The 12,508-nt window shown below is 35.9% G+C and overlaps 1 protein-coding gene across 1 annotated transcript in view; it reads left to right on the top strand.

The window, feature by feature from the left end:
• RASA1 (RAS p21 protein activator 1) overlaps positions 1-12,508 on the top strand; it is a 67,270-nt gene that overhangs the window by 42,622 nt on the left and 12,140 nt on the right. Inside the window, exons 13-20 of the mRNA XM_075136841.1 lie at positions 1,965-2,042; positions 3,585-3,742; positions 4,041-4,117; positions 8,842-9,014; positions 9,221-9,380; positions 9,573-9,715; positions 10,458-10,573; positions 11,830-11,916. Of these exons, the coding sequence (XP_074992942.1) occupies positions 1,965-2,042; positions 3,585-3,742; positions 4,041-4,117; positions 8,842-9,014; positions 9,221-9,380; positions 9,573-9,715; positions 10,458-10,573; positions 11,830-11,916 (992 nt within the window). The remainder of the gene's footprint in view (positions 1-1,964; positions 2,043-3,584; positions 3,743-4,040; positions 4,118-8,841; positions 9,015-9,220; positions 9,381-9,572; positions 9,716-10,457; positions 10,574-11,829; positions 11,917-12,508) is intronic.

The raw sequence follows: 12,508 nt of genomic DNA, 5'->3' as shown, positions 1-12,508 counted from the left end.
GCTCTGAAATACACCTGTTGCACAGAGGTTAAGCTTTGCATTTGATTTCATTTGAATGGAATTAAAGCTGTTTAGAGCACTCAGAATAGACTGCTATTCACCAGAGCATGAAGACTGTATAAATTTAGTATACTTCTTGTCCTGTATATAAAGGAAAGCACAAATTTTCCTGTTAAATTAATACAAATTTATGAAAGTCACTGGGATGACATCATAGTGGCATTTGTCATACAACTCTTAATGTACTCTCTTTGAGAAGCAGCGTGCTGTATAGTAATTGAGAATATATATGTTAATTTCCACAGTCATTACTGTACATTCATTTTTGTCATATCTGCAATGTCTTTTGTGCTCTAGAAATTAAAAGACTTAAGAATGTGTAGAAGACAGAATATCCTGTCTTGCTCCCTGAACATTTGATATAATCTGCTTTTGGTTTTGATCTGCTTAACAGGCTGTTCACTGCGTTTATACAGAATACAGGGTTTTTTTTATAATATGGCTTTGGCCCAGGAAAGTTTATAGATATTTCTCTTTTGAGAAAGTTCAGCTTTCTTTACTCTGTAACATTTCATAGAATAATAGTTTTATTTGTATATTAAGGCTCTCTTATAATGTGGTAAATAAATATCAAAGCAGCGCCATCCTATGGACTGCACGTTGTCTTTATGGTTTGTACAAAACAAAAGTGAATGTAAAATGTAGCCTTACATGCTAGTGTCCCTGTGCTTACTGTGGCACGTTGTTCATTCTCACTGCCGTAAGCTTTGGCATTTAAGGGGAAAGGTTTTCCTTTGAGTGAGTGTAGAGGGGTACTATGCATCCAGGAAATACTTGTTAGACTATTTAGGAGGCACTTGTTTCTTCGATTACTGCTCCTTCTGAGAATAAGGAAACAAGCTACTGAAACTTCGTGATGCATAGCTGAAAGCTTTTCCTTCTGTGGAAGGTTTTGAAAGCTGAAACTTGACTCGCAAAATGGTCTAGCTGAGAATAGCTGCAGTACATGTTCCTGTATTTTTTTAAATGTGGAAAATACTGTGAAGGGTAAGATTAAAACAGTGTTGTGGGTTTTTTAATGACAATTTTAAATTGTACTTTGAATATTGAGAATAGATGGTGGATCTTTGTGATACAGGCTTAAGAAGGCTGCTGGTCAAAACCAAAATTTTGTGCTTTGCCAGAACTGTACAGAATTCGGTGGTTGGGGTCAAAAACTAGAGAATGAGGCTATCACATATCTTTCACCTTCCCAAGGCCCCTTGCAAAGCTCCTCTGTTAGCAACTTTCTCACGCTGCAGTGACTTTTTCAGAGGTGGTCTGGTGAGTTGGCAGTGCTTCTTTAGCAGCTTATTTGTTTAAAAAAAATACGCACAAAGGTTCTACAGTCAGTTTGGTATTAGACAACCTGTTTATTTCCTTGATCAAAACGGAATCCATTTATCCATTCTGAAGTATGCATTTGTGAGCAAAGTGGGGAATATTGGATATATACTCTGTGTTTCTCTGTTGATGTTGTTCTGGTTTGTTTTTGAAGTATACACAATATTATGACTGCCATACAAAAGTACTGGAGAGAATAATGAGAACAGTTTGGCTTAACTGTTAACTGTAGTTTTCTCAGAAGCAAACAAGTTTTGCTTCATTTTATATACCATTTGTAATTTCATGTAATATTACTAGACTGGAAAATTGGTAAAGGTCATACTGTATATCCATTAGTAATGCTTGATATTTTTAAAAGAAAATGGTTCAGATTTGCAAATCCTTTATTAGGTTTTGCTCAGTAAAGATAAGAATTTTGCTTTAATAGTCAAACTTACATACTTGGGAATTACAGAAAACTTCGGTTTTGCCAAGCTAATGGGAAAACTTCAGATACTCTTTTTAGAGGTGTCTGTTCCACTGCAAGAAGCTGTATCTGACTTTGTTTTATTACACTATTCTGCATTCTTCTCTCTTAGGACTGGATGAAAGCTCTGCAGATGTTTTGCAGTTTAAGAAAAACCAGTCCAGGAACATCAAATAAACGCCTACGTCAGGTGAAGCTGATATTATGGGGTTGGTGGTGCATGTGGAAGAGTGTTTTGTCTCCTCGTTGCAAAACGATACTGATAAATCTCAGAATTTTCCTTTCAACAGTAGTAAATCCTGCATGTACTTACTTTCCTTTTTGGAGTTACGCAGCACCCTTGTGAAACCACCCAAAATGACTTACACTTTGTTACAATATCTACATGCATAAAAAGCAAAATGGCTTTAGGCAATGTGCACGTGCTTTGCTAGGTATTATTTTCTGTCTACATTTGAGTAAAAGTGTAAAGAAGTCAGTGTTTGTATCATCTTAACTTTTAAAATTTAACACATATGGGAAACTTCAAAAATGTGACAGACTTAATGTGACATGTAAACAAAATACTCTTTTAACCGACATTATTCATTTTCGGTAACAAGTACATGCTGAACCATGCTTGTGGCTTAATTTCTCTTGGCCTCTTGAAAGTGTTATGTTTGCCAGAATTTCCTTAGAGGTAGAGGACAGATAGGCATAAATGGCTAAGTTATGATTGGAGAATAACAGGAAAATACGTCAAGAATCCCTGATATTTTTGAATGTTAGGAACATTGAATTGCAGTTGTTTTAACAGACATTGGAGAAAGGAATAAAATAGGATGTTTTTCAGGGAACACAACTATTCTGTAGTTAACATTAAAGATGTTTGGATACTTCTGAATAAATGAACTAAATGAGGTGAATTCACAGATAAAGTGGCAGTTGAAATTGGGGGCTTCAAGCTGCAAAGCAAAAAGAGTGACAATCTGAAATAATTCTTTACTTCAAAAAGCAAAGAGAATGCTCATCAACACAAAGGAATAGAATGTAATGTGTTGCACAGGGAATTTTATGTAATCTGTGAGGAATCATAGAATCATAGAATCATACAGGTTGGAAAAGACCTCTAAGATCATCGTGTCCAACCGTCAACCCAACACCCCCATGCCCACTACACCATGTCCCTAAGGGCCTCATCTACACGTCTTTTAAATACCTCCAGGGATGGTGACTCCACCACTTCCCTGGGCAGCCTGTTCCAAGGCCTGACCACTCTTTCAGTAAAGAAATTTTTTCTAATGTTCAATCTAAACCTCCCTTGGCGCACCTTGAGGCCATTAAACACCAAACACCAAATAAGCTGTTGTGTTTGGAATTGTCCATGGCGCTTATTCAAAGTGCCAGTCTTTGATTTCAGTAAAATTTTCTGTGCATAGAAAAGTTAGTATTTACAAATCCTCGTGCCTCGAAGGTAACTTTAAAAGAAGAAAACAAAATTACTTAAAAATATGGGGCTGGAGATTTGTTTTCAGTAATTATTTGAGTGACTCTTATTTTGTCACTTGTGTCTCTTAAAATGTTGTTCCATTACTTCTGTTCCTTGCTCTTTTTATTAGGAAATTTTAGTTTGTATTCAGTATTCATACAGTAACGTTAAGCTTCCACAGGGAGGATAAAAAATAATGCATTCATGTGTTTTGTATTTCTGTTTTAGCAAAAAAAACTAAATTTTGTGGTTTTGTTTTTTTAGGTCAGCAGTCTTATTTTGCATGTAGAAGAAGCTCATACGCTCCCAGTAAAGCATTTTACTAATCCATACTGTAACATCTACCTGAACAGCGTCCAGGTAGCAAAAACACACATCAGGGAAGGGCAGAACCCTGTGTGGTCAGAAGAATTTGTCTTTGAGTAAGTCTTAATCTTCTTGAATTACTGAATATCACTTGTAAGTTGCATTGCATTTAAGATTCTTGACGCTGTGTACTGTTTTGCATATGCTTTTTAAAAATACTGTGTGTGTGGTTATACAGCAGCAACCTTTCAGCCAAATTCTGCATGGGCAGAATTTTCTGTAGGCACCTAAATATGTTTGCTAATATAAGTGTCTTTGGGTGATAATGAGAAATCAGGATTGAAATAAGTTTAGAATAAGCTTAAATGCCAGCCAAGTATAGTATTAATTGAGGCTTTCTGTCTTTTCTCCTAGTGATCTTTCATCTGATATTAATAGATTTGAGATAAGTCTTAGTAACAAAACAAAGAAAAGTAAAGATCCAGATATATGTAAGTATTTTTCTGTAAAAGATGCATATATGTTGCAGCAATGGATACTTTGTGTGGTTTTCATTACTCTTGTCAAACATTGTCACAAGAGAATTAAGTATATTTTTATGCTCACCATACTGCTGTGCTTCTATGTTTTGGATGTCTGGTACTTTCCATTTTCCATTAATGTTTTTACAATGAGAACCTGCATGTTTTTTAGTAATAAAATGCACAGTAATCCAGTCCTGAGTATCTGATGGCTTTCCTAGCTCTGTTCTAGAGTAGCCATTCTGTTATATGTTGACTGTGCTTACCAAAAAGCAAGAGAAAAGAGAAGCTGTCAGGATTAGTCTGCTCCAGAAAATGCTAAGTTCCACAGAGTTTTAAGCCCGATTGCATGGAATTCCTTTTCAGGTTTTTTGTTGCTTCCAGTGAGGAAAAGAAAGGGAGGAAAGGTGTAGTACTGTCATCATCATCATAAAAACAAACAAACATACATCTTGGCGATCTCTGACCAAAATTTGCCATTTCGTTCTGTTTTACCCCATCTGTCTGCTTTCCTTGTACCTCTCTGGGGCTTAAACCTGAAGTGGCCTCAGTATCACTTTGAATGGGAAAGGATCCATATTTTCTTCTGCCTTTTACAGAAGTTCCCAAGAATTTATTTTCCTCGTGTTACCCAGACAGCTGCTTCTTCAACTGTGGTTTTGTTTCTGTTCCAGCAAATTAACAGCAAGCTGGTAAGACCTATCAGCTTTCCAGAAAAGAAAGGGCTTGGTTTCAAGAACGTGGATTCGGAGCTCTTAGGAAAAAATTTTTTTCTAAGTTTAGTTCTGTTCCCACACAATGTGTTTTTTAGGGTTTTTTTTCTCTTATTCAAGGTATCTTGTTTTCCATCATTCATGTTCTGGAGCAACCTCAGCCTCTTGCCTCCTCTTTGATGCCTGCAGGGCAGGATGCCCTCCCTGCCCTCTTAAAATTTGTTCCAAGATTTTTTCTTTTCCATTGTGTTCAGAGCTGTCTATTCCAAAGCCTGTCAGAGTATTTATAATCTATTGCAGTTGTTTTCAGTTTGCAAATATTGTGTTACTGGCCTGTTACGTGTGCCTCGGTACTAATTTCTTGATTTTCTTTTTTTTTTTTTGTTGAGGTTTGTAGGGAAACCTTGACCAAAGTAGAAGAATTACTACTTAATTTGAATGCTCTTGCAGAACCTAATTCAGTTTCAAAACTCTTTCTCCTTCCTTTCTGCATAGCAGGAGGAAAAAGATACATTCCTTCTGACAGACAAAAGGGCTCTAATGGCAGTTGTGACCACGTTCTTGCACTGTTCTTTTATTCATTTGAGCTGGAAAACTCATTATCTATCTACACCAAAGCTCTGGTTAGTAAAAGAACCTTTAAATGGATAATTCTTGAATGGAATACGTCAGTAACTTCTTTAAAAGTGTTTTTGTAGTTTTCTCCTCTCTGTTCGGATTAAGGAGGTGCTTTGGATGCATCCAGCTGATGGGAGGTGATAGAAGGTTTCCATATCTAGGTCAGAAGCATGATTGGCCGAGTTGCTTGATTGCAGTACACATATCTCTGCTTACATCCCCAAACCTATTAAATATGTGAAGTGCAGGGGACAAAAAATGAGCTAAACCAGACCTTATCTAACATACCTATGTGCTGCGTTGCCTGAATAACCCTTGAACTCTTCAAAAGCAAGAGAATTGATTCCCTTCCTGAATATTCTCCTTTTCAGCCAGAGCTGTTAAATGTGGAGTGCTATGAAGTCGGGGTCATGTGAAGCTGGTACTATTCATCCTCCCAGTTAATTGGGTTAAGTCAGCTTTTCTGCTTGCTTTTCCTGCCATATAATGCAGATTGAAGGCCCAAAATTCTGTTATTGGTCTCACTGCTTTATTTCCTTCATCATAACACACAGAAGTTAAATACCAAAATGATACTAGCATGAAAGCTATTTTTTTAGTATTTTAAAATATTTTTAAGTATTTCCTGAGTTTTCAGTTTTTGACTTTGAAGTTTGCCTATTATGAGTATTCCATAATTATTTTAGTATTTTTGTTTTTGAAAAGTATTTCAAATAGTCAGAAATTATACTAAATAGTTTAGTATCAATTCTATTTAAATTTGTCTTTGTTTCTCTAACGGTAAATTGCATAAGGATTTATTCAAATAAATATATATAATATGGCCTGCAAAAAATAAAGCCCTAGAATGTATTAGTAGACTTTACCTGCTGCTACTGCAAACTGGGATGCTCAGGTGTGATTAGACAGTTGAATTAGTAAATCTCTCAGGACTACATCATACAGTATTGAACTGGAGTGAAAGTTCTCGTTTGGTTTTGCACCATGATAGTTGGTTAATTTCAAATTAGTTCATGTTGAAAAAGAAACATTTTTTATAATGGAGGCAGTCCCCTCACGCAGGCAAATCATAGAGCAAAGTATTAGCCAATGTTTTTCCTTTCAGGCACAGTTATTGTTTGCTGTAGTGCCAAAGCTGGTTTTGGAAACTGATAGCTGAGATTATAGGAGGATGGGCTGTGCTAACATGGCAGTAACTTGTGGCTGCAAAAGGCAGGATTTAGGATGTCCATGTATTGAGCAATTTCCTCTTTCTCAAGATTTCAAATGGCTTTTATTCTGAATCAGTAATTAGAATTTTTTAGGCTTTTTTTGATGGCTCCATTTTGTTCTGGCAGTGTTAGACAAAGGCTTCTTAGTAAATTCAGGTTCATTTCCCGTGTGAGGACTGGAACAAACCTAAGTTTGAATCACTTCTGACTTTGATTTCTGGGTTATAATTACTAACAATCAAAATACAATCTTGTTACTTAATATTATGGCTGAAGTTTCATTAGCAAATAAAACATTAAGAAACATCAGTCACATATTTTTTTGTACTAGTGTTCATCATGTAAAGTACTGTGATTCTTTTTGGATCAAAATTGTCGTCAAGAGAATTCTTACCTGTGTCTGGAGAGAAGAGATCAACTGTTGTTTGTTTCGATGATTTGCTGTATATTTGTTTCTCTTTTAAAATGTGCTAGATTGCAAAATAAAAATATCCTGAATTTTTTAACTTCAGTCTCTTACTGAAGGTAGTCTTCTAATTCAGTGTAAGCTGCTAGATGGGAAAAAGTCTTGTTTCTTTAAAGTTATTGAATATAAATTATGATAGCAACTGTTCTGCAGTCCCTGTACGGATATTTCTGTTCTGACCTTTTTTTTTTTTTTTATCAAAGCAAGATTATAGTGTTTACATTATAGCTGTGAACTGTTACTATAACCACAGGGAAAAATTAAATCATCAGTTTATTCTAGATTTCTAGACTTCAGTTTATTCTGTATTTCATTCACCATTCCTCTCACTGAGATATACGTGCCTTACATGTGCAAACAAAATAAGAAGAAAAACACATTGCTTAGTTGCAGGTACAGGAGCTTTGATGCTGGGGAGAAATATTCTAGGAAAGTCAATTGATTATCTGGTCTAAAGACATAGTCCCATCCACACTGGTGATCAGTAGCAGGTGATGATGAATTGTTTTTCACACTACTTGACTGATTTGAATGCATTAGCTTATATCAGTTTATCAGCTCCAAAGAATATGAAATAGGCAACAGGAATGTCCTGAAGTGAGCATTATAAATACGATGTTTTTCTGTTCCAGTATCAAATGATGTCCTGCTGCGTATTGCAACACTGGGGCAATGGGAAGTCTATTGGAACTGTTGACGATTTCTGCAAGGCAGTGGTCTTTGCATAAATATGAAAAGAACAAAACTCTTGGTTTTGTTCCCCCCCCCCCCCCCCCCCCCCCCCCAATGTGAGGAACTTAAAAGCAGATCTGATTGAGAGGCATAGAAAGAGAGGGTGTTTGCTTGAAAGATCCCGACTGACAGCCGAAATGTGAAACTTGAACTGTGGACCCCTCTTGGAGCGCGGTGGGTGTTTCACAGGCACAAGTGCCTGGGCCTTTTCTGTGCAAAATAACTGCGTTCAGGAGCGCGTGTGCCTGCTCCGGAGGGCCTGTGCTCCGACTGCTGCAGCTTCTACCCAGCTGCTGGGCCAGACTTCGGCCGCAGTCCAGGTTATTGCTTGGCAATTTCAAGGTACCAACATGACTGAAAGGTGAATTAATGATTTGGCTGTTCTTGAGTTGACTTTCATCATTATCTAGGCAGCAAGCTGCTTGGGAACACTTTTTCGCATAATTTGCATAAACTGTTACAGCCTTAACCTGGGAGTTAGTATAAAAGAAATACGTATGGCAGTGTTTGGGGAAAGCCATAGCAGCACTATAATAATGAATAGTAAGAAGTAACAAAGTGGTCAAGGAGCAGACCTGATGGTGGTATCAGCTCAAGGCTGGAAAAAGGACAGTGAATTCTGAACACTCCATCTATTTTTAGTTTCTGACTGCTACCTGGATTTGCAGGGTAGCACTTTTTTACTCACTACTGTGCCAATATCCATGTGGTATTTTTGAATGTATATGTATACATTCTTTACAGAATGCTTGTATTTCTTCTAGTTTGCAGGAGTCTGTTAAACCCTTGAAGAGAGAATCTGTCAATATATTGATGGCAAAAGTCTTGATTACTCTTATTAATACTCTTTTGCTGAAACAAGATGACGTGCTGAAAATAAAGTAGTTTTTTAATCAATAGTAGCACTGTTTTGCTGGAGATAACTTACTTGAACAATGCTTTTTTTTCCTTAAGTGTTTATGCGTTGCCAATTAAACCGATTACAAAAAGGACATGCAACAGATGAGTGGTTTCAACTCAGTTCCCATGTACCATTAAAGGGTATTGAGCCAGGATCTTTGCGTGTTCGAGCACGATATTCTATGGAGAAGATCATGCCAGAAGAGGAGTACAATGAGTTTAAAGAGGTATGAAGTTGTTTAACTTTCCTTGGTTTATCTGTCAAAACTCATTCTGTTGGTTGTTTGAGACGGATCTCAGTAACACTGGTTGACATCATTAAATAATATTTATAGTGACGTCTTTCACTACAGATGTAGGATATCAGTTTTTCCAAAGCTGTTATATGTTAGGAGAAGCTTCTGAAGATTTTAAAATTCTGTTTGTCTTTCAGCTTATACTCCAGAAAGAACTTCATGTAGTCTACGCCTTATCGCATGTTTGTGGACAGGATAGAACACTGTTGGCTGGCATTTTATTGAAGATTTTTCTTCATGAAAAGCTTGAGTCCTTGTTGTTACGAACACTAAATGACAGGGAGATAAGCATGGAAGGTACTGCACTGAATTACACTAAAGTTTACTGGAACTCCGGGCAGGTGGGGAGGGAAGGGCTCCAGTGCCTTCCTCTTTTTCCTCCTTCTTCAGTTACAACATATATATCAACTTGTAAACACAGCACATTTTTCCTCTGCTTTTTGTTGTCTCCTTTTCTCAACTTTTCTCTTTGCTGTCTTTTTTTTTCAGATGAAGCTACTACCTTGTTCCGTGCCACCACTTTAGCAAGTACACTTATGGAGCAGTATATGAAAGCCACAGCAACAAGTTTTGTTCACCATGCACTGAAAGACTCTATATTAAAGATAATGGAGAGCAAGCAGTCCTGTGAGGTGATACCTTGAACTATGTTTTTAAACATTTTCATTTGTTGACATAACTACCTACTGATTATGTTTGTATTAAATATTAGCTTCAGAAGCATTTATTAATCTCTCAGAACTGAAATTCATTTACATGAGAAATACAGGAACTGAATTCATTAAGAGATTTTTTTTTCCCCCTAGATATTGGCTTGAACAGTATTCATAGTAGAACTTTTTTAAGTTTTTTAATTAAAATTTCTTTAAATTATGTATTTATTCTTTAGCAATTGTAGACTGTTCGGTAGCAGTTATTGAATGGCCTAACCTAGTAAACTCAAGATGTCGTAGAAGCCAATGTCTGAACCTTAGTTTTAATTTAAAACTTCCTGATATTAAATGATTGTTATTGATCCTGAAACTGTTGTTTTTAAAATGACCCTCCTAACTCCTGTGTTTCACTTTAACTTAGTTGTGGAAAGGATAGGAGTCCTCAGAAATTTGGATTGAGAGAGACAAAAAGGTCATGCAGATGGATAGATGATAGTGAATATCAGAGCTGTTAAAAGCCTAGTGTATTAGAAGTTAAAACCATTGCTTCTTCACATTTCCTGACTAGCCATTAAAACAGACTTGTGAGTTCTGTAAGAGAGTTGTACAGCAGCAGAACATTTAATTTGCTTTGAAGTAGTATTCAGTGTGTAGTATTATGAAACCATATGTGTGGTTCTAGTTAGGAGAAGAAACTTAATATTTTCTCTTTTTGTTTTAGTTAAATCCCTCAAAGTTAGAAAAAAATGAAGACGTAAACACTAATTTGGCACATCTACTCAGTATACTTTCAGAATTGGTGGAGAAGATATTCATGGCCGCAGAGATACTACCTCCGTAAGTTTGCACTTTTCCACTCAGATTTGTATTTGAAAATTCATGTTTGTGTGAATTATGTTGCACATTAAAGTGGTGTTCTTATTCGTTCATCATCAGTCATAAGACTAATGTCTTTAAGGTTGCTCTATGCAGACATGGGAATATAGACGAGGAAAAAAATAACACTTTCAGGAATTAATAGGGCTTTTTGCAAAAGCCTCTGGCTAGCACATGTGCTTTTCTTTGAAGGAGAAGCTACTAGACCCAAGAGGTCAGGGAAGGAAGAATAAGAAAAATAATCAATCTCACATTTCTCCAAAAAGGTAGAAGACAGTAGTAGTTAGCAGACAATTATATATATTTAAGCTGATTACAAATTCTTTCCAGTCCTCCTCCTCTGAGAAGGAGGTAGAATTATTAACAGCATATTAAAAATATAAGCAGGTAGTAATAGAATGATAGCATGCTATGATTGCTTCTGTCTGCTAGGGAAATGCAGAGGCTTGGTGGTTTTTTTCCTTTTTTTTAATTGCTAAAGTAACTTGTGTTCGTAGTTTAGATTTGAACCATCTAATAAAAAGTGGGTAGTACTAACAGTTTTCTTTCACTGTGTCGTTAACTTTTAAAGTAAACAAAATCCTCAATTTTGAAATGGCAGAGTAGCATAGAAGTGTTAGTGCTGGCAAGATTAGCATTAAAAGTTGCACTCCTTTTAAGTATATGATGCAGCTCTAACATTCTCTGAAATACACCACAAATTTCCCATTTTTTTAATGGGATAGGACTATTGCTGTGGTGGCTTAACTTTTAAACACCTACCCTCATTTATGGAAAGAATAGTTGTTGTTTAGTTAAGGAGAGAAAAATTTTTTAAAAAATCAAGCCATCAAAATTGTCTTTTTTAAAAGAAAATACTACTTAAGAAACAGGAAACAGTTGTAAAACATTTAATGCACATCTCAATAATCACTGAATTGCATATAGAATTGTGTATGAAGGTTTTTCTTGCCATTTCTAAATTTACTTTTTAATATGAATTTACAAATTTAGAAATTGAGTTTTTATAAATGTATTAACATATAAATTAAATTTTAGTTAAAGATTTAGTTAAATTTAAAGCTAAATAAAGGTAAATTTAAAGCTCATGTCTAAATTATAAATGTAGAATTGATAGTAGTTCTGCATCAACTAGGAGGTTGGTCTAGTTCCTCTCTGACCAGCTTTTTTGATTCTGTAAGTTTAATGGAATGAGTAATTAGCTATTATTTTTGCAGGACGTTGAGGTATATTTATGGGTGCCTACAGAAGTCTGTTCAAAACAAGTGGCCAGCTAATACCACCATGAGAACCAGAGTTGTTAGGTAAGTTACTTGTTACTTTATTCTGAAAATAATCTTTTCAAGTCTTGTTAAAGACATACTTAATTGTGCTTATCTGTGTTTCTTTCAGTGACAAAACTGTACAGTACTTACATAGGTTACAGCCGTATTGAAGATATTTATGATGCTGAGGCATGATATCCCAATTAAGGATTATGAGCTTGCTAGATTCTTAATTGTGTTCTCAGAGCCTTGACAGAACAAGATGATGTAGTATAAAGGACAGTGTAGTTTTACTTAATAGTTTTAACTTCAAATTTACTTGCATTTTGTCAAGTTTTACAAACTAATCTAAAATAGCAATTTCCTTTTTCATGCTGGGAAAGAAAAACTTCTCTCAAAGCAGTCGTTAACCTTTGTGATACCTGTAGAGAGCAGTGACTTCTGAAGATCATGTTCCTGTCATACGCCATCTGGGAGGACTGTGCCTTACCCAGGGACTCTTATGTAGTGTGTGTTAATTGCTGGAGAAATCTTACATGATTTAAGACCATGGCCTTTAAAATGCAGACCCAACACGGTAAGGAATCTAATACCTTCTCATAAAGTCAATTGGACTGTTGCTAGATTTTCG

Source organism: Calonectris borealis, chromosome Z (assembly GCF_964195595.1).
Source record: "Calonectris borealis chromosome Z, bCalBor7.hap1.2, whole genome shotgun sequence".
NCBI classification, from domain to species: Eukaryota; Metazoa; Chordata; class Aves; order Procellariiformes; family Procellariidae; genus Calonectris; species Calonectris borealis.
Note: the sequence above shows the minus strand (reverse complement) of the source record. Positions and strands in the feature narration are given on the sequence as shown.